This window comes from Glycine max, chromosome 14 (genome assembly GCF_000004515.6).
Source record: "Glycine max cultivar Williams 82 chromosome 14, Glycine_max_v4.0, whole genome shotgun sequence".
In the NCBI taxonomy this organism is placed as follows: domain Eukaryota; kingdom Viridiplantae; phylum Streptophyta; class Magnoliopsida; order Fabales; family Fabaceae; genus Glycine; species Glycine max.
The window spans coordinates 44,308,376-44,330,553 of NC_038250.2; the positions used below are offsets into that span (position 1 = coordinate 44,308,376).

Below are 22,178 nucleotides of genomic sequence, written 5' to 3' on the forward strand. Positions count from 1 at the left end.
CAAAGAATTTAAAATGAAAAAAATTTGAATTGATTTATCCAAACAAAGCATTTGAAAAACGAAGGAAATTAAAATCAAAGCAATTCAAATTCTAGGCATTTCAAATTCCTTAAAATTTTAAAATTCAAAATCCATACATAAAGTATCTGCAAAATTACTAAAATGTATCTCCAATGAGAAATTGGTTAACAGATATCGCCAATTTCTAAATGTTGATATGAGTTGCGTGGACAAAGTTGATTTCTTTAATTATGGGCAGATTTGATGTTTGTAATCTTGGACAGTATGATCTTTGGAAAATCTTAGGAGAATATTAAGAAAGATGTTCTTTAAGTGGGGAAATTACCTTAATTTGTCAATAGCCGGAAATAGGTGGTTTTACATGTATATATTTCTCTACTCTCGCTGTAAAACATATGCTCAAAAATAAATAAAAAAATTATATTCTACCATGCCAATTTTACACTAAACACTAATTTTAGTACATTATTTTATTTTTTTGATATACAAGGTTTATTTGCTTATAAAAAATATATCATCCATTTTTAAACATTAATCCTAACAAGTTTGCTCATTAGAGCATTTTTAATGAAAAAAATTTAAGTTTTTTAAATTATTTTTTGTGATGTCTATAATATTTTTTGTAATCTGCATAATGTCATGTTATGACAAAAAATTCATATATAATTTTACTTCAATGATAAAAACTTTAAAAAAATTTAAGAAACTTACATTTTTATATTTTTTTATTTTTACTTAATTATAGTCCTGTTATGTGTCACATAAATATTATTTTATATCGTTAAGAAACAGTTTCTTACCAAAGATATAAATTTTATTTTTAAGAAATTTTTCTTTATCACATAGATATGTTTCAATGGGAAAAAAAAACCTAAAAAGAAACATTTTTTTTCTTAAGAAATCCTTGGAAAAACCCGTTCAAAATGCTATAAGAACTTCACGAATCATTTTCTCAAATTGAACCAACGAGTACCCACTTGGACTAGAAGCTGCCACTTTTGCCAATCTTTTCCACTCCAAAGCTTTCTTTTTCATCTCTTTACCCTTTTCACCATCCATCAACTCCCTCACAAGGCTCTCTATTTTGCCCCTCTCAATATCCTCAATCTCCAACCCAATCCCCCACTCCTTGCAACAGAACCGACAATTGGTATGTTGCTCTGCAAAAAAAGGCCAACATATCATTGGAACACCTCCACACACACTTTCCAACGTTGAATTCCAGCCGTTGTGTGTCAAAAACCCCCCAATTGCTGGATGAGCCAACACTTGCTCTTGGGGACACCAACTAGACAATAGGCCTCTATTTTTCGTTTGTGCCACAAACTCTTTAGGTAAAATAGCGTTTTCACCAATCACAAGATCTGGTCTTATAACCCACACGAAGGTTTTGTTGCTGGCGGCAAGTCCCCATGCAAACTCAATCAATTGGTCATTTGTCATAACCGTGACGCTTCCAAAGTTCACATAAACCACTGTGTTGACTTCTTTTGTGTCGAGCCATTCCAAACACCCTGGCTCCTCCTTCCATAAGTTGGACCCGATTGCATTCAAGTCCTTATCCTTGACCTCATTCAAGAGAAAATTTAAAGGGCCGATGGAATACACAGGTGGCAAAATGGTTGAGAAAGCTTCCAAGATATCGTGCTCTAAGGCATCAAATGTGTTCAAAATTATTGCAGAAGCTTTCTGAGCTCTTATGCACTCGCCACGTGCGAAATTAAGCATGATATCATCTGGATCTGTGGTTCTAATGAAGGTAGGGATATCCTTCAGTCGAATTTCCTTGATGCCGGGTATCCAATCAATGCTAGTCTCCAAATACCCATTTGTGAGATAACTAGCATCTGCATGTCAAACACAACAATCAATTAACTAAGAAAACTTTCATAAATTCCGCTCTAAGTGAACGATCCTTATATATGAATCTAAGAATAATCTAATTAGTTATATAATTATTATCATATGATACAAAAAAAAAAAAAAAAACTGATCATCATCATGGTACGTTCATTTTCTTTGTCTTATTTTTTTTCTTCCCAATTTTTATATTATTATTTATTTTTCTCTCTGTTCCCTAGACCCAAATCTTCTTCGGCTAGCACTCTCTAGTCGCAATAGCTCCCTCTATTCTCTTTACTTTTTATTTATTTTTCTCTCTCCACTATATTTGTTTATTGTTTTAGATTAGAGATTGAGAAAGTATCTAGTTTGCTATCTCTCTCTTTTTTTTTATTCTAGAATACCCAAAAATCCAAAGTTAAGTGTACGGTTATTTTTTATAAAACTAGTTAAAAAATTAACTAGAAATCCAAAAGTTAATTAAAAGTTAAAAAATTAATTGGTAATTGAAAAGTTAGTTTATTAAATTATAAATGTTCCGTAAATTAATTATTGAAATAATTGGAAAGTGTAAAATGATAAAAAAAAATAAAACCATAATTTATTTTAAAATGACAACTAGTAAATTGAATAAATATATTAAAAATAAGAAAGACTATGTTGAGTAAGGCATTCCGACTAACTTTTAATTTTTTTTACTAGTTAAAAAGCTTGTTTCACGGTTTGTTAAATAAAATTTTTTAGAACCACATATCCAGATTTTGAAACGTACACTACTTTTGAAGTAATATTTTTAAAATCATCGGCTAGTTTTATTTAATAAGTTAGATTTTCAGTTTTTTAAAAAAAAAATACTTAAACAGAACAAACACCGTGATTTTCTGTGAGTATTTTTTTTTAAAGTTATTAATTGACCAATCAAGTATGATAATAGACGTGATGAAAAAAATTAAAAGATAAAAAAGTGAAAATAATCACATTACATATAAAAAAAATATATTCGTCAATAATTACTCTCAAATGTAAAAAACTACATTGTAAAATAATATTAACCTCCTATACATTGTAAAAGAAAATAATCACTAACCTTTGAGCGGTGTAAGGTCCCTTTCAACAAGTTGCTGGTATTGTACGTAGCACATGAATCCACAAGCACTGGTGGTCCAAAACAAGACGTTTGGTACGCCAAGTTCTTGGGCAGCATCCAAAGTGAAGCTCATGATGCCATCAGAAACAACACAACTCACAGAAGGGACATCCGGGGAATCATTGAGCTTGGAAAGGAGGTTCCTGAAGTGCGGCAAGCAAGTTCTTTTGGTGTAGTCACAGAGCGAAGGCACGTGCTGTGTGCCTTCAATGTCAGGCTGGGGAAGCCCGTCGGCGAGGGTCTCAAAACGAAATGAAGAGAGACCATTAAGGGAATCAGGGCCTCTCGCTTTGAGAAGGCGTTTGTGGTTGTACTCAGTGTTGACAAAGGTTATGTGAAAGCCTTTGAAGTGAAGGAGTTTTGCTAGTTTCAGCATTGGGTTTATATGGCCTTGTGCAGGGAATGGAACGCACACGGCATGGGGCTTCTTGATTGCTTCCAGAGAACCCATTTCCTTTTTCTTTCTCAAGGGTGTGGAAGGAATTGATGGGTGTGGTTGATGGTGCTATCTTCTTCCTGACACCATAATTTATAAGGGACTTGAGAGAGAGGACAAACCTTTATTTTCATTCAACATTTAATATATTTTTTTGGTGAAAAATGTCTATCTCTTAGTCGGGGAGCGAAACTATTTGTATAAATTTTTCCACACTTATAACATGAATCGAACCCTGTTTAAGTAACAATATTTGTTATAGAAACATTGTTGGGACTTTATTTTTTGTATGATATTTTTAGAAATTTAATATTACAATGTAAATACCTATCGATTATTTTGAAATTTCAAAAGATTTTTCCTAATTTGTGTTTGGTGGTAAAGAAATAGGAGAGGAAAAGATAAATTTTTAAACTATTTATGGATTCCACACCTTTATTATATTATTTTAATTTAAATATTTTGGTAAATTATATATAAATGTTTTTAAAATAATTTTGTCATTATCTATGTCATCTTATATATAATAATTGTTAAATTAATATTATTAAATATATACCATGTTATTTCTAAGCAATAATATAAATTATGTTAAGAAAATTAAAATTTGAAAATTAAAATAAAAAATATTTTATAAAACCAAAAAAATACATGAAGATATATTTATAAGAACTAAAAATATTTAAACTTAATAAAATAAGTGGGGGTCTTTGATTAAGATTATTATAAAACCTTAATTAAAAAGAATTCAAATATAATACTTATTATAAAACATTGGGTCTAACTTAATTTCATGATTTATTAAATAAATTATATTAATATATTTTTAAAATCTATTTAATTTAATTTTTATGTAAAAATGATTATGGATAAGATTTAGTATAATATTGCATAACTCATTTTAAATAGAATAAATAAAGTATCATTTTTTTAAATAGAATAAATAAAATATGTCATAATTAGTTGGGTTCATATTATATTTTAGGCTTTTTACCTTCATAAAATTAGAATTGCACGCTTTTCATCCATGCAAATTGTTTGGTTTTCATTATTATTAGGATAATTTTATACTTCAAAACTTTGTTAATATTTTAATTCAAACAATTAACCCTTTTTTATGAATATCTTTTTGGCACCCTTTACAGTTTGCTGGCCACTTCTACACTATTAGAAAATACACTTTCAACATCGGTTATTTAGAACATTCTACATCGGTTCTAAAATCGATGTTGAAAGTGCCGATGTTGAATGTATATATGTTAACATCGGTTTTGTAAAACCGATGTTAAACACAATGAACAATAACAAAAAAAGTGTACGCATGATAAACGTTGACATCGGTTTTGCAGTACAATCGATGTTAATATGTTATATTAACATCGATTTTCTAGAAAAACCGATGTTAATGTAATATATTAACATCGGTTTCCTACGATAACCGATGTTAATATATTCCATTAACATCGGTTTTTCTAGAAAACCGATGTCAACGTTGATGATGCATACACTTATTTGGTGTAGTTCTTTGTGTATAACATCGGTTATGTGTAGATAACCGATGTTAATATTCAAATGTTCACATCGGTTATTTATAAATAACCGATGTTAATATACAAGAGTTGACATCGGTTATCTACAGATGACCGATGTTAAAATACAAATGCTGACATCGGTTATATACAAATAACCGATGTTAATATATAAACGTTAACATCGATTGTCTATTACAACCGATGTTAAGGTTCATGTCGACATCGGTTTTTGTAAATAGCCGATGTTGTTTATCATATTAACATCGATTTTTGTTAATAACCGATGTTGTTTTCAAGTATTTTTTTTATATATACTTTCTGTTTTTACAATAAACCCAAAATTGTACCTGCCAAATGCAATTTCAAGGCCAATTCACAACAAATAAACATTTTATTCTGCTTTCAAGCAGTTTTAATGATAATAAACATCAAATAATTGATTTATCATAAAGAACAATCATAAAATGAATTCAATGTTCATATTACATAGAAAATGTCAAGAATGTTAAACCAAAGTAAATTAAGGAAAAAACCAATGTCCCTAAATCCTAGGTCTGATCTCTAACTCAGAGATAAAACTGTACCCACTGGATCCGCAATGCCTTTAATCTCTCTGGCTCCAATGGTCTAGGATCGTTAAAATACTGCATGATGAAATAAATCATAATAAGTTAATAATGTAATACAAATTATAAATAAATCGATTTTGTTTGAAATAAACTTACCGCTTCCCAATTATTCCTAAAAGTTTCTAAAATGATGGTGGGCATTCAGTGCATCACATAGTAGCCACACTCAATACTTCCTTTTTGTCTATTACGCTAAATACATAATGAAATTTGGATATTAATTAAACAACTAGTGTACAGACACAAAGAAATATATATATATATATATATATATAAGTGGAAGTTTTATGTAAATAACGTACCTTGACGACAATCCACCTAGTAGAAGTCTTTGATTTAGGCTGTGGAGCATCATCAAGACCTTTTAAAGCACTGTTCCAGATGAGTAACAATTAACAACTGGTGTTGTACGTTGAGGTATTACAATGCAAATGTATTGAAAAGAACACTAACCTATTAATAATCCCCTTAAGGTAGTTGTCTGGCCTATTATGCAATGAACAAAACCAGACAACTAGGTGTTCCTTGGGTAGGATGACCACCATCTGCCAGTGTCCGCTGCAGTGGAACCTAAAATGGGTTAGTACATTAGTAAACATTAATTAAATTTAGTTATTTTGTGACTTACCCATTTAGGTAGGCTCCAAAATAGACATCGCGTTGTGAACTCTACATCCAACTCTTTATGTAACTTTCAGACTCAAATTGCGATTGCCCAGACCTCTGAATGGACTGTGGCTCGAGGAATCCACAGATATCAGAATTCCCCACTCGCATACATGTTTCAGTGAGATGCCTGTTTATGTTAATTCAAAGTTAAATATTTATGAATTGAAAGCAATAACTTAGGTAATTAAAAGTAATATAAAATGACTTACAGAATCTACAACTGTAGCACTGATATGCTGAGACATTGACCACCGTGTGCGATTTCGGAGAGGTCTTCGTGCTTTATGTAGAGGGGGAAATCTAGATTAAAGACCCCGAACACGGTGGCATCCCATCTAACCTGATAAGGCCTCAAGAAAAGCTCTGGATGGTCAATGTCATCAGATAAAGCGGATCATCGACCTCCGGATCGGGCTTTGGAGGTGGTTTTGCCGGAGACACAGCTACCTGTTCATGAAACAAAGTTAAATAGCCTAATTTGAGGCACGCTTAATGAATTAATTTAAAAAGAAGAAACATATAGTAAGGACAATAAGTACCTGCTGTGATAAAGACTTGATCAGATGTGTCGGCCAAGCAAGGAAAGTGTGAAGTGCTTGCCCCACTAAGGAAACCTCATCACTGGGTACAGGAACAGGAGCATCTGTATCTGTAACCTCCTCCACACTCACCTTTACTTGACTAGGCAACAAAGGAGTGTTATGAACAACAGTGGATCCCTCATAAACTCTCCCCATGGAAACCAAGCGGGCAGGATCTGCTTCTATGTACAAGCTGCACCTGTCAAAGTCACCCGTCTCAGGATCATTTCTTGAGGGATCAACACAACTCCCCTTTGTGCTCAGTCGAGGACCGGAGGGACCAACCAGAGGGTCAGGAGGCACTGCAATTCCCTGAAATTGCATCTGTGACTGAAGCTGGGACTGCATGTGGCTGAAGGATGCCATGACCTACCGCGTCACTTTCTCTGTGATGGACTCCTCTAGCTGGTCCCTAATTTGTTGGGTCAGCTGCTGCAATTCGTCAAGAGGCAGGGAAGAAGCGTTGCGGGATGTCCGTGGAGCCGATCCAAAGTATTGCTTGATGGTGACACCGGCTCTAGCAGCATGGACACGTCCAGGGTGCTCTGGACATCCAATAGCAGCGGCGAGAACATCCTGACGTCCATGGGGGACGAAGGATCCCTGTGTGGCCTGGTCCTCAAAGGAATCCTGCATAGAAAACACACAGTGGTACATGACATTCACAAAATATTGAAATGTAATTGTAATGGTTAGTTGAAAATGACTTACAATCTTCTCAGCGATTTCCTTTGCGGCCTCAGTCGTCATCTCCCCTGTTTTCTTCGTGCGGGCCATCTTCCACTTCACATGGCGTCTGAACGGGGATGGAGGGTCGATGACGCCATCAACGCTTCCTGACTGTGCAGCTTCCTCCATCTTCTTCTTCGTCTTTTCAGCCAAGAGCTTCTGCTCCAAATAATCATAACCCCCACGAGACAAAACGTGGGGGCAGTATTCTGCTTCTGGATGGCCTGTGCCTTCTTGCGCATATCCTGAAAAAATTAAACAATAATGTTTGAAATTGGTAAAATGAAGTATAACAACATCATGTTTTTTGAAAAACAACTTAAATGACAAGGAACATACCTCTCAAGAAGGGTCTCTACAAGATTGGCAAAACTGGGCCCACTTTTCCTTGCTGATGTCGTATTTCTCACAGACAGTGTCCTCGACACCGTCCTGATCGGTTGCAAGGGCCCATTTCCTCGTGAGGTCTGATTTAAACTGCCTCCATCTCTTCCCCACGGTCTGCAGTAACTTCCTTTTCGTCCTACTGTCAGAAGCCTCTGCGATATCAAATTCCACCTGACAACATGAAATAAAGTTTATTTGTTACAATAATGTATTTTTTGGCTATTAATGAAACAAAATCAAATAAGCAAAGAAAAATACCTGAATATCCTCCCAAATCAGGTCCTTCTAAGCAGTAGGGACCTCCTTCCAGTACTCGTAGGTGACGTCCATCTTATCACGCGCCACAATCCCCAAATATGTTCTTAATTTCTTCCTGTGGGGACCATCGGCCTTCCCGGTAACAGGATCAACATGCACCACTGGTCTCTCAGCACCAGGTGGTCTAGTGGAAAGGAAAGATATTGAGTTGGTAGAAGAGGAAGAAGCACAGATTGGTGCTGATCGTTCTAGTGCAACCTCTAATAAATCTGAGATTTATAAGGAGGAAGCACGGAATGCAGCACAGAAGCATAAACCAAAGAGGGTGGAGAGTGTCAATGCTGATGCAGAAGCCTTTGGTGTTCACTGGAAAATTTAGATTGCTTTATGCATTTTGAAGCTGAAGCACTAGAACTTACGAAGAAAAGAGATATAGGACATCAAATTGTGTCATTGGAGAATAAGAAAGGAGATTCAACTGTGCTGAAGATAGGAGATTCGGCTCAAGTTGTGATAAAACAAGACATGAAGGGAAGAAAGCATAAATATGGGTTTAACAACAATAAACGTGAGAAGACAGAGAAGAAAAGGTGGTGGATGATGAAACTGGCGACAAACATGAGCTGTATGAAGTCCTAAGGATACCATCTAAAACAAAATATCGATGCCTCAATCAGAGAAAAATGTAGTTGTCACTTACTTGCTTTGGTGGCCTCTGTCTCTGCAGAAAATTACATTAGACGATGTTAATCAATTCTCTTTCATCATGATCATTTCGATTAGCATGAACGTCGTCAGCTTCTTCTTCTCCGACAACGTTAGGAGTGATTAGAGCGGTCAAAGGACTAACATAGGTGTCCATGTATGAATCATCATCTTCTACATTAACACCAATTGTTTTGCCCTGCAGAACCACGCACCACCTTTCATCAGAAGGGTCTTGCACGTAAAATACTTGTCTAGCCTGTTCTGCCATGATGAAAGGGTCATTGTGATAACCAAGTTTCTTTAAGTCTACCAACGTAAATCCTATATCATCGGTGCGCACACCGGTGTTGCTATCAACCCATTTACATTTGAAAACACATATCGTAAATTTCACATAGTTAAGCTCCCAAATTTCATCAATGAACCCAAAGTAAGGGATGGAAGCTACACAGGGATTGGCGTCATTGACACTTGCAAAGTGTTGAGATTCAGCCCTTAGGGTGACCCTGCTGTTCTGCATTGTACTTTTGTCATCTTGTGCTTTTGTGTAAAATGAATACCTGTTTATGTCGTATCCTTGCCAGGTTATAACATTTCTTTTAGGCCCATCTGCTAGCTTTCTTAATGTTTCTGAAGCATTCTCATCTGCAAAGATTGTATCTTTAAACCAATCACAGAAAGTCTTGTTATGCTTTTTCAACACCCAATTCTTTGACATTTTCGGATTATTCTGTTTTACTAAAGCTTCATGCTTAACTATGTATGGCAAAACTTCATTACTGTTGTTCAAGACATACAAGTGAGCATGTAACAAATCTTCTACACTTGGAGTAATCACATGCAATCCTCTTGAACCCTTACCACCCACTCTGTCATCATGCTGACACTCAAGAAGCCCAACAGATTTAGCCTTCTCTAAGTATTCTGAACAAAATTCAATGGCTTCTTCTGCAATGTACCTCTCAACAATAGATGCTTCTGGATTATATAGATTCTTTGTATACCCTTTTAAGATCTTCATGTATCGCTCAACCGGGTACATCCACCGTAGATAAACAGGACCACAACATTTGATTTCTCTAACCAGATGCACAATCAAGTGAATCATGATGTCAAAGAAAGCGGGGGGAAAATACATCTCCAACTGGCACAGTATAATTGCGGCCTCATTTTCCAACTCATCAAATTTGACTAGATCAATGACTTTGCTACATATAGCATGGAAGAAAAAGCACAGGCGAGTTATCGCTAACCTGACTTTGTTTGGCAAGATGTCTCGTATAGCCACGGCTAACAATTGTTGCAAGAGCACGTGACAATCGTGAGACTTTAACCCTACAAGCTTAAGCTCCTTCAACTGCACAAGCCTCTTAATATTTGAAGAGTATCCTTGTGGAACCTTCACCCGACGAAGACACTGACAAAAACTTATCTTCTCCTTCTTGGACAAAGTATGACAGGCTGGGGGCAAGTAAATTTTCTTCCCATCAAACCTTGGATGCAACTGTGATCGTATACCCATATCAGCTAGATCTTGACGGGTATTCAAGCCATCTTTCATCTTGCCTTGAATGTTAAGGAGCATCCCAATCACACTGTCACAAACATTTTTCTCCACATGCATAACCATCTTTCGTCTGGGCTCTTTCCCGAAATCCGGATACAAACCATCAATCTTCTTCCACTGTGAGCAATCAACCGGATGACGGACCAGTCCACAAAAAATCCTTCCATTTGCATGCCATGTAAGGTCTTTTGCGTCGTCCTCGTTAGCAAAAAGACGCTTAAACCTTGGAATGATTGGAAGATACCACAAAACCTTTGCTGGCGGGCCCTTCTTTGACTTTTCATCATAACTATTTTCCTCTTCATCCTTCACTTTGTACCATGAAGTCCCACACATAGGGCATTTGGACATTTCTTAGAATTCATGCCTGTAGAGTATGCAATCATTGGGGCAAGCATGAATCTTCTGATACTCCATACCCATGGGACACAATATCTTCTTTGCCTTATAGTAACTTTTAGGCAGCGTGTTGTCCTCTGGAAGCAGATTGTGCACTACCTTAAGCAGTGAGGTGCAACTTTTGTCACTCCACCCATACCTGGCCTTCACATTAACCAGACTTAACACCGCAGACAACAGGGTTAAGGAATTCTTGCACCCTGTATACAAAGGCTTCTTTGAATCACTCTGCAATCCTTCATACACAGGGGCGTGTGCTTCCTGAAAAGACTCTTGTCCATGGTCACAAATCATGTCCTCCAAGCGATCTCTCATTTCTACATCAAACGGTTCAGATTGGGACCCACTCTGCATGTCAGTCACTTCACCATGCCATATCCACGTCGTGTAATTCTTCTTCATCCCATCACACAATAGATGGTCCCGTATGTCGTCAAGTAGTTGTCGTCTTCCATTCAAACAGTTGATGCAAGGACAATAATATTTTCCTTCTTCATTCGGTCGACCTCTTTCTAAAGAAAATTGCAAGAACTACTCCACACCATCCTCATATTCTGGGCTCACGCGACTTTGATTGATCCAACTTTGATCCATCCAAGCAAATCCATGCATGCAAATCTCGCTTTTTTATTTATAGGTGTGGCCCTATCCCATTTAGGAAGACTGTCTTTTATGTTAGCCTCAAACGTCATGCTTAGCATTATTTTGAACAATTTGAGTAAATTTTGGCAGCATTTCGCATTGGTCTCCAAGTACACGACATGACATCGGTGAAATGAATTTCACGATAATCAAGTATGCACTCAGAGAACAACTTGAAATGCATTCAACCGAAATTTCATCAAATTAATCAAAATAATAATAACCTGAACGAATGAGTCTAACATAAAAATACCAGTCTCCCCAAACTGTCCAAACGGACAATTCAAGACTAAATACAATGACTAATGCAAACTATCCGCAAGAATCATTGCATTTAGTCTCAAACGGGAATCTACGTTTCACTCAGAATGAACAACAGTTATTTATATAGGAAATTACATTTAGCACGTATAACAACATTCATGACATACAAGAACATTCATGGCGTACAAGAACATACAAGGACATCAACAGTTGTGTGTGTGTGTGTTTGTGTTTGTCTCTTTATCTGTGTGTATGTGTGTGTGTGTGTGTTTGTCTATGTGTGTGAGTGTGTTTGTGTATGTGTGTGTCTGTGACTCAGTGTGTGTGTGTCTTTGTGTGTGTGTCTGTGGCTCAGTGTGTTTGTGTGTTTGTCTATGTCTTTATGTGTGTGTGACTCTGTGTGTATGTGTGTGTGTGTGTGTGTGTGTGTGTGTTTGTGTTTGTCTCTTTATCTGTGTGTGTGTGTGTGTGTGTTTGTCTATGTGTATGAGTGTGTTTATGTATGTGTGTGTCTGTGACTCAGTGTGTGTGTCTTTGTGTGTGTGTCCGTGGCTCAGTGTGTTTGTGTTTGTCTGTCTCTTTATGTGTGTGTGACTCTGTGTGTGTGTGTGTGTCTGTATCTTTATGTGTGTGTGTGTGTGTTTGTGTTTGTGTTTGTGTCTGCGTGTGTTTGTCTCTATGTGTGTGTGTTTGTGTATCTGTTTGTGTCTCATTGCAGGGTAGCAAAGGATCATTAAATTGTAAACATCATCAGCCACATGATGAGGGAAGCAGTATCAAATCAATGCTTTACAAGCTTTTTGGTGGGGAGCAATAAGGTGCCTATAGATGTTCTTCAATACGCTGACGATACGATATTCTTTGGAGAAACATCTATGGCAAATGTCAAAACTGTGAAGGTTATTCTCAGAAGTTTTGAGCTAGTTTCTGGATTGAGAATTAATTTTGCTAAGAGCAAATTTGGAGCTATTGGTCAATCTGAGGAGTGGTGTCTTCATGCTGCAAACTACCTCAGTTATGCTTTGCTCCAATTTCCTTTCTGCTATTTAGGTATTCTGATTGGTGCCAATCCCAAAAGAAAGGTGGTGTGGGATCCTATACTTAGGAAATTTGAGGATAGGCTGAACAGGTGGAATCAGAGAAATATATCCATGGCTGGTAGACTCACTCTTATTAATGCTGTCTTAACAACATTACCTTTGTTCTACTTGTCTTTTTTCAGGGCCCCTAAAGCAGTGATCAATAGGTTATCTGCCATTCAAAGACAATTTCTTTGGGGAGGTAACCAAGAAGGGAAGAAGATTGCATGGGTATCTTGGACACAATGTTGTGCTTCTAGAGATGTGGGAGGTCTGGGGATCAAAGACCTTAGAATTCTAAATAATTCTCTACTAATCAAGTGGAAATGGCTGATGTTTCACCAACCACACCAGCTGTGGAAAAGGATTTTGATCTCTAAATATAAAGGGTGGAGAGGATTGGATCAGGGGCCTCAAAAACATTATTTCTCTACCTGGTGACCTAAAGGCAATTAATCAACACCAAAGTATGACTGCTGCTTCTAAACAATTCTGCTGGAAGATGGGTAGGGGTGACCAAATCCTGTTCTGGGAAGATGCATGGGCTGAGGATGGGATTCCCCTCAAAGACCAATTTCCAGATTTATATCAAATTTCCAGATTTACAAGCACTACAGCTTTTAGAAAAATAAGCATTGCAGCTTATTTAAGGAAGAAATTCTGCAGCATTTGCAGTATGTGGGTGGAAAAATAAGCACTGCAACTTTTAAAATTAAATTAATTGAACTTATGTACAAGCATGAGTTCAAATTAATAAGCTTTGACAGGAGGTTTTATGTTTTTTAAAAAAAATTCACTGCAGCTTTTAGAGAAGTTAAAATGGAAGCATCTTTATTAATTACAATTGAAGTATATAAGTTGGTTTTAACATATAGGAGATAAGGTTTAATTACAACAGGGAGTGGTTATTCAAAATAACATGAGGTGGAAGGTGGGGGATAGAGAGAAAATTAGATTCTGGAAAGACAAATGGATTAATCAACAGGAATCACTAGCAGAAAGGTACCCCAGGCTGTTTATCATATCCTCACAGCAGAATCACACCATTAGGCAGATGGGAATTCACAATGACAAGGGCTGGGAATGGAAATTTTCATGGAGAAGACTGCTTTTTGACAATGAAATTGATACAACCATCAATTTTCTTAGGGAGGTAGAAGGACAAAGCATACAGCAACAACAAACTGACATTTGGGAGTGGCTAGGAGATCCATCAGGGAATTACTCAACTCCCAGCGCTTACAATCTGATATAGGAGGAAATTGCTGGTGGTCAGAAGGAGGATTGGAGTATGGAACTATGGAAGACAAAGATACCTAGCAAAATTGCGGTATTCGCTTGGAGATTATGCAGGGGCAGATTGCCCATAAAAGAGAATCTGCATAAAAGGCACATGCAGATCAACAATATGCTTTGCCCTTTCTACAGTGGAGCTATGGAAGATGAATCTCACCTATTTATTCATTGCATCAAAATCCAACCAATTTGGTGGGAATTGATGTCATGGATGAATATCAAAGGCGCTTTCCCTTTCAGCCCGAAACAGCACTTTATGCAGCATAGCTCTATCCAGATCGAAGGATTAAGGGCTAAGCGATGGAGGTATTGGTGGTTGGCAGTAACATGGTCTATATGGAAGCTTAGAAACAGAATTTTGTTTGCAAATGCAGAATTTGATACTAATCGGCTTTTTGAAGATGCTATCTTTATAGTTTGGACTTGGCTTAGACAATTTGAGAAGGACTTCACAGTCCACTATAATCAGTGATCAAGCAATATTAGACAAGGTTTTTTGTTTATGTAGAGGGAGTGCACATAATTCAGCAATACTTGTACACCACACAAGTAGACCTATTTGACTACTTATGTACTACATATAATAGTCCATACCTTTGTAATTAGTACCTCTGGTACTTTATTTCAATATAATATATTTATCTTTGCTGATAAAAAAAAGGGTTTAATAAGCATTTTTGGAAGGAGCTGAAACCTGAGTTTCTAAGGTTTGTTGCAGAATTTCATGTGAATGCTTCATTTCCTAAGGGACTCAATTCCTCATTCATTGAAACCAGTATGCAACATTTTACATGAAACACCAGTATATAACATTTTAAAGCAAACACCAGTATATAATATTTTAAATGAAACAGCAGTATATACATACTAGTTCCTACGTACGTACCTGGAGTTGCTATAACCCGAAAGACCTTCAACAACAATGTCAATTAAAAGTAGTATATGATAACCTGGAAAAAAAAACTATAGTCCATGTCATACATAACACTGAATTAATTTGTTCTGAAAAATAAAATCAGCAGTGAGGAGGAGCAGAAGCTAAATAATATTGAAGACAAGAAATGACATGATAGTCTAAAAAGTTTTATGTATCAGCAGGGAGTTGCATTGACTTGGACCATTTTGAAGCAAAGAAATGACATCATATTCTCCAATGGGAGTTTCAACGCTAACAGAATATTAGATGATGCAATTTTCTTGTTATGGACATGGCTCACACATTTGGAGAAGGATTTTGGTATTCATTTCAACCAATGGTCATCCAATATCAGAGCAGGATTTTCTAATAGTATAGGATAGCAAAATCAAGCAAATAATTGTATTATCTTTACTTTCTCAGCATTGGTTCAAATACTGCATGTGTGTGTAAGTGTGTAATGATCACTTCTATTAGTGGGAGTTGTGTCATTTGCTTGAGAAACCTACAGTTGCACACTGAATTTTCAATTTTTTTGTAATTGTTCTGTTTAGTTTTATGATTAGTTACAATGAAGATAACTTGGTCTTCTCTACAAACTCCACAATTTAAGTACATATCCAATTGGTAATGGTCTTTTATGCAAATTAATTATTTTTTTGAGGCATATAAAGCTCTTTTCCAATCAGTGATTTTTCCTCTAATTCAAGCACTATATCTGGACTAATTTCATTTTGGAAAGCCAAACTTTACAACCATATCCTTTAATTCGAAAGTCTTTAATTTTCTCCTACTTAATTTGGCTTTTTCTTGCTTAAACGTTGTGTACTGTATTCTTCACATTCAGAAATAAGCAGAGCTAACACTAACTAAAAAATGGATTAAAGAGGGGGACAACAACAACTTGTATTTCCATAAACTAATCAATTACAGCGGGAGGAGAAATGCTTTAAGGGGATTGTTGATTGATGGAACTTAGGTTGAAGACCCTTTCTTGGAGAAATCCAGAGTGAAGTGGTTAAGAGAAGGGGATAGAAACTCAAATTATTTCCACAGATTGATCAGTCATAGAAGGAGGGTCAATGCTTTTCAAGGTCTGATCATTGAGGGTGTGTGGGTCCACGAGCCTAGCAGTGTTAAGATTGCAGTCTTAAATCATTTCAAAGATAGATTCTCATAGCAAAACCCTAATAGGCCAACCCTAGATTGGGTTCAGTTTCCTTCCCTTGGCCAAGGAGAGAAGGAAAGCCTTATTGCTAGATTCGCTGAAATGGAAATTAAATCAGATCCAACCTTCAAGTAGGGATCTTCTCCTCTGGAGGGCTGATCCAAGAGACAAAAATGGAATCTATTGATAGAAGGTTATGTCAGTATTTATGGGCTGACTGTAATGCTTCTTCGGAATGTGCCCCTTCAATTAATGGTGTTGGTGGCCTCCTTTGCATCTGGAATAATGATTCTTTTTCAGTTGACAGAAAGGTAGTGGGGAGAGGATTTATTTTGTTGGAAGGGATGTGGATTAAAGAGAATAAGAGGGTCTCCATAATTAATGTTTATGCTCCCTGTGATCTCCAAGGGAAGAGACAGCAATGGGATGAGATTCTGCAGTTGAAGACATCTTCTCAAGAAGGCCTTTGGTGTGTTTTAGGTGACTTCAACTCTATAAGGCACCAAGATGAGAGAGTGAGTTCAGCTCAGTCAGTGGGTCCTGACCCTAGCATCTCTGAATTCAATTCTTGGATTTCATATATGGCTTTAGAGGAGGTTAGGTCTGTTGGGAGAAGATTCACTTGGTGTAGACTTAATGGCAGTGCTATGAGCAGATTGGATAGGTTCCTTTTATCTGATGAGTGGTTGGTGCAATGGCCAGGTTCCACTCAGTTTGTGTTGGACAGGGACTACTCTGATCACTGCCCTATCCTCTTGAAGTCAAAGACCATTGATTGGGGGCCAAAACCTTTCAAGGTTATGGACTGGTGGTTGAAGGACAAGGGGTTCCAACAACTAGTGGAGCAGCAATGGGGGCAATTATCACCTTCCTGGATGGGGAGGTTTTGTTCTGAATCACAAAATAAAATTCCTTAAATAGTGTATAAAGCATTGGAGTTTTTCAAATGGTGAAGCTAATGCTAGAAAAGTCCAGAATATTAAAATGGAGCTGAATGCTTTGGAGGCTGGCTTAAATGATAGAACTCTATCTCAAGAGGAAGTGATCCTTAAGAAATCCCTTCAAGTCCAATTGTGGGATGCAGCTTATGCATATGGATCTATGTTGAGACAAAAGACTAGAGTAAAGTGGTTAAAAGAAGGGGACAACAACTTTACCTATTTCCATAGATTGATCAACCATAGAAGAAGAAAAAAAATGCTATTCAAGGTATCTCCATAGATGGTGTGTGGGTGCATGAACCTTGCAGTGTTAAAAATGTAGCTATCCTCTACTTCAAGGACAGATTTTCGGAGGAATGTTGTAGTAGACCAACCTTGGATGGTGTCCAATTTTCTTCTCTTGACCTAAGAGATAAAGAAAGCCTTGTGTCTAGATTTTCTGAATTGGAGATCAAATCAGCAGTTTGGGATTGTGGGGGGGACAAAAGTCCTGGCCCGGATGGATTAAATTTCAATTTCATTAACCATTTTTGTGAGATTTTGAAACCAGATTTCATCAGGTTCATGGATGAATTTTACATCAATGGCTCCTTCCCTAAAGGAACCAATGCTTCATTCATAGCCCTCATCCCAAAGCTTAATGACCCTCAATCTTTCAATGATTATAGACCCATCTCCCTTATAGGGTGTGTCTATAAAATCGTGGCTAAAGTTCTGGCCAAGAGGCTGGCCCTTGTGTTACCTCATCTTATAGATGAAAGACAAACGACTTTTATGAAGGGGAGGCACATTCTTCATGGTGTTTTGATTGCCAATGAGGTTATAGCTGAGGCTAAGGCTAGAAATAAACCTTGCATGGTCTTCAAAGCAGATTTTGAAAAGGCGTATGATTCGGTTTCTTGGGGTTTTCTTGACTACGCGTTGATGAGGATGGGCTTTTGTGGAAGATGGAGGAAATGGATTAATGGTTTCCTGTCCACTGCAACCATATCCATTTTAATTAATGGATGTCTGTTTTTTGGAGATGCCACTCAGCATAATGTTAGAACCTTAAAATGTATTCTGAGTTGTTTTGAAAAGGCTTCTGGCCTCAAGATAAATTTTTCAAATAGCCATTTTGGCTATCTGGGCAAATCTGGAAGTTGGTGTAGGGATGCAGCTCAATTCCTCAATTGCAATCATATGGATTTTCCTTTTTCTTACCTTGGAATTCCAATAAGGGTGTCTTCTAAGAGCTGGATTATGTGGCAGCCTATTATAAGGAAGTTTGAAGCCAAACTTGCAAAATGGAAGCAAAGAAGCCTATCTATGGGGGGCAGAATCACTCTCATTAATTCAATTTTATCAGCCTTACCTATCTATTTACTATCTTTTTTTAAGATTCCCAAAAAAGTGGTGGCACAACATTGTTTCCATTGAGAGAAACTTTCTTTGGGGAGGTCATCAAGAGGCCAGCAAGATTCCTTGGGTGAAGTGGGACATAGTTTGCCTTCCTAAAAACAAAGGGGGCCTAGGGATTAAAGATTTATCTAATTTTAATGAGGCTTTACTTGGCAAATGGGGGTGGGAGCTGGCTAATAATCAGAACCAACCTTGGGTTAGAATTTTACTCTCCAAATATGGCGGGTGGAAGGAGCTGATCTTTGATGGAAAGAGTAAATTCTCATCTCAATGGTGGCAAGACTTAAAGGCTGTCTTCCAGCAGTAGCACAACAATTGCTTTATCGATAACCTCAAGTGGAGGGTGGGCTGTGGTACCAAAATCAGTTTGTGGAAGGACAAGTGGCTGGGGGATAATTTAAATCTTCAAGCAAAATATCTTACTTTGTATTTAATAAGCAATCAGCAGACTTCTTCAATCAATTCCATGAGGGATTTCGTGGAGGATAGATGGGAATGGAAGCTAATTTGGAGAAGGAATTTTTTTGACCATGAAATTGACATGGTAGCTGCTTTTCTAGCAGAGATTGAGTCCGAACACATCCATCAATCCAGTAGGGATTTCCTTTGTTGGAAGGCTGACCCTAATGGTCTGTATTCCACAAAGTCTGCCTACAAAGTGTTGCAGGAGGCTCATAATAATGCTAATGAGGACAAGGCTTCCAAGATCATCTGGAGCCTGAAAATTCCCCCAAGAGCAAGTGCTTTTTCTTGGAGATTATTCAACAACATGCTAGTACTGAATCATTTATAATATTATCAGATTTTGCTGTGCAAAAAAAAAAAAGTCATCAACGCATGATACACATGATGTTGAAATGCTGCTAGAGCTGGTTTTGATTTATTCATCATACACACCTTATGCTTATAAAGTAATCATTTCTAGAACATTTCTGTTAAGTTTTCTATTTTTCTTAATCCTATTTAGGTATTCAAATACTGCATGTATAAAATAATAGCTACATCATGGGAATGGAATTTTCGATGGAGAAGGCCTCTATTTGATTGTGAAATTGAGGCAGCTACCAGATTTTTAGAAGATACAACAAAGATTCATATTCATCCACATTCAGTAGATTGTTGGAAACGGATAGCAAAACCTAATGGATAGTACACAACAAGGAGTGCATACCTTTTGATGCAAGGAGAAGCAACTGAGGAAAATAGTGATGGAGTGTTTACGGAGTTATGGAAATTACAAATCCCAGCAAAAGCAGATATCTTTGCATGGAGATTGGTTAAAGACAGACTGCCAACCAAGCTTAATCTAAGAAGAAGACAAATACAGCTCAAGGGTTAATGTGACTGCAAAAAAACTAGTACTTATGCTTTAGAAGACTAGTTCAAGAAAAAAAAATATAGAAGGAAATCAAGAAAATACAAAATAAAACTATATCTTTTTGGTAAAATACATAATTAAATATAAAAAAACATGCATTGGATAGTTGACCCTCAATCAATCACACCAAATTATGTTTCTTTAAGCTCCTATCCCACCAAATACTACGAATCAATGGGGATATTAAAAACATCAGGCAGAAGTTAAACATCAGCCAGAAGGCTATGAACAATAAGGCCAAACAACTTGAACAACCACTATCCCAAAAAGCTATAAGATATGAAGCATGGAAACAAAAACTAGAGCATGAAAGAAACGACTACACAACAACAGTGAAGGAAGAAAGTAGATGCTTCCAAGCAACAACTCAACAAAGTAAGGCAATATTTTTACACAGCTTTCCAAGCAACACTACCTGCATTCCAAACCCTAGCTAGTAGTAGTAACTAACTAAGAAACTAACTAACAATCTATAAGAACAAAGAGCACAAACACCACGTACGCGGAAGCACAAACTTACAATGAAGACATGAAGCTTACCTCGAACACAACAGTGACAATGCCGGCGAGATTGTACCTCAGGTGAAATGTACCTCAGCTGACCACGAAGACCATGTACTACCAGTCAAATGTACCTCAGGTGACCACCACTTTGCCAATCCTTGCACCAGAAACCAAAAAAAGGTCCTTAGCTTAACCACGAGTTCCAGAAAAAGACCTAGCACAGTCACGGTCTTCAGTTCAATAGAACAACACAGGTAGACGAAGCGTACCAGTCACGGTCTTTAGTGCAATGGAGAACAACAACCTTTGATGTTAACAGTGCAATGGAGAAGAGAGCGCGAAAGGGTACACAGAGAAGAAGAAAGCGCGAGAGGGTAAACGGAGAAGAAGGGAGCGCGAGCGAAATAGGTCACGTCAAATATAATTTAAAATGTAAGTTTAACATCGGTTTTCAATAAAACACTGATGTTAACAAATTGATGTCAACGTTAACATCGGTTTAATTCAAAAAGCCGATGTTAACTGATGATATGTTAACATCGGTTTTCTTAAAAACCGATGTTAGACTCGTTTCGTTAACATTGGTTTTCATAAAATCGATGTTAAGAAATACACATTATTTACAATTATGCCACCGCATTTACGTTAACATCGGTTTTTGACAAAACCAATGTTAATCCGTCGATGTTAAATCAACTTTTTCTAGTAGTGCTACCAACGGAAGTTATTAGTTTTTTAAACCCTTTTAGCCTTTAACTACACAACGTAACCCTCCACTCCACATTCCCATTTTGCATTCAACCACTTTATTTCTATCTTCCTTTTATTTTAACCTCCCATTCTTCCCATTTTCTTCCCATGAAAACATCCAGATAAACAATGGGTTTGTGTAGTTTTTACATGCGTGAAGGAATTACTTTATGCTTCAATCAAATTATTTATTTGCATTGTTTTACTTTTCTCTCTAATTCACTTTTCCAAATTTGTCTCTTCTTTTGGCCTGATTTACCTTCTATGATGGATATTCTTTTTTTTTCTTTTTAATTTCATATTTTAGGAATAATTTTGTTTTTTTTGTTTTTTGCAATTATGCAATTCTCATGTATCTCGCTTCTGCATTTCCCAGTTGAATGAAGACCATTAGCTAGTTAGTATTATGCCTCTTTACAGCTTTAATTAAGATCTTCTTTAGGAAATCAAGATATGTGACTCATCAGAGGAGGCAAGGGGAGTTGGTTTGTGCATGGGTACATATCATTAGCTACTAATGTTATGTTTTTTCTATGTGTAGATAATATAGTTTGATTGATCGAGAAAAGGGTTCAACATTCAGGGGTTGCTCTTTCTCTACATATGTACCATGATTCTTCTTTATCTATAGCAATAGGTGGAGTTCTTCGGCTACTAATATTGATACTTTATTTGTGCAATTGTGTCATACCATGAGATTTCTCTTATCATAGTGATAGGTGTGGATGGGATGTGATGAAAGGAATGCTGCGCATAGCTTCATCCTGAGAAAATATCATGTGCAAATTGAGGGAAGTGTACAATCATAAGGTTATTATATATATATATATATATATATATATATATATATATATATATATATATATATATATATATATATATATATATAAATTGTTATAGATTTTTCTATTTTTAAAATCACTACTAGAAAAAG

General features: G+C 36.6%; 2 protein-coding genes across 2 annotated transcripts; one reads left to right on the top strand and one right to left on the bottom strand.

The window, feature by feature from the left end:
- Window positions 1-833: 833 nt before the first annotated feature.
- On the bottom strand, window positions 834-3,803 carry LOC100790638 (7-deoxyloganetin glucosyltransferase). The gene is made up of 2 exons (XM_003544753.5): window positions 2,951-3,803; window positions 834-1,868 (listed from the first exon to the last, which is right to left on the bottom strand). The coding sequence occupies exons 1-2, from the start codon at window positions 3,459-3,461 to the stop codon at window positions 940-942; spliced, it is 1,440 nt and encodes a 479-aa protein (XP_003544801.1). The 5' UTR covers window positions 3,462-3,803; the 3' UTR covers window positions 834-939.
- An 8,766-nt stretch (window positions 3,804-12,569) lies between these two features.
- LOC102659467 (uncharacterized) lies at window positions 12,570-14,658 on the top strand. The gene is made up of 4 exons (XM_006596821.1): window positions 12,570-12,940; window positions 13,034-13,121; window positions 13,789-14,043; window positions 14,146-14,658. The coding sequence occupies exons 1-4, from the start codon at window positions 12,570-12,572 to the stop codon at window positions 14,656-14,658; spliced, it is 1,227 nt and encodes a 408-aa protein (XP_006596884.1).
- Window positions 14,659-22,178: the final 7,520 nt, after the last annotated feature.

Bases quoted from the DNA above. Each gene is read 5' to 3' on its own strand.
- LOC102659467 (XM_006596821.1), top strand. From the start codon at position 12,570: ATGATGAGGGAAGCAGTATCAAATCAATGCTTTACAAGCTTTTTGGTG. The intron at 12,941-13,033 runs GTGGAATCAGAG...GTCTTTTTTCAG, and splicing joins TTTGAGGATAGGCTGAACAG to GGCCCCTAAAGCAGTGATCA. The intron at 14,044-14,145 runs GTAGAAGGACAA...AATCTGATATAG, and splicing joins CCATCAATTTTCTTAGGGAG to GAGGAAATTGCTGGTGGTCA.
- LOC100790638 (XM_003544753.5), bottom strand. From the start codon at position 3,461: ATGGGTTCTCTGGAAGCAATCAAGAAGCCCCATGCCGTGTGCGTTCCA. The intron at 1,869-2,950 runs GTTAGTGATTAT...TTTGACATGCAG, and splicing joins GGACCTTACACCGCTCAAAG to ATGCTAGTTATCTCACAAAT.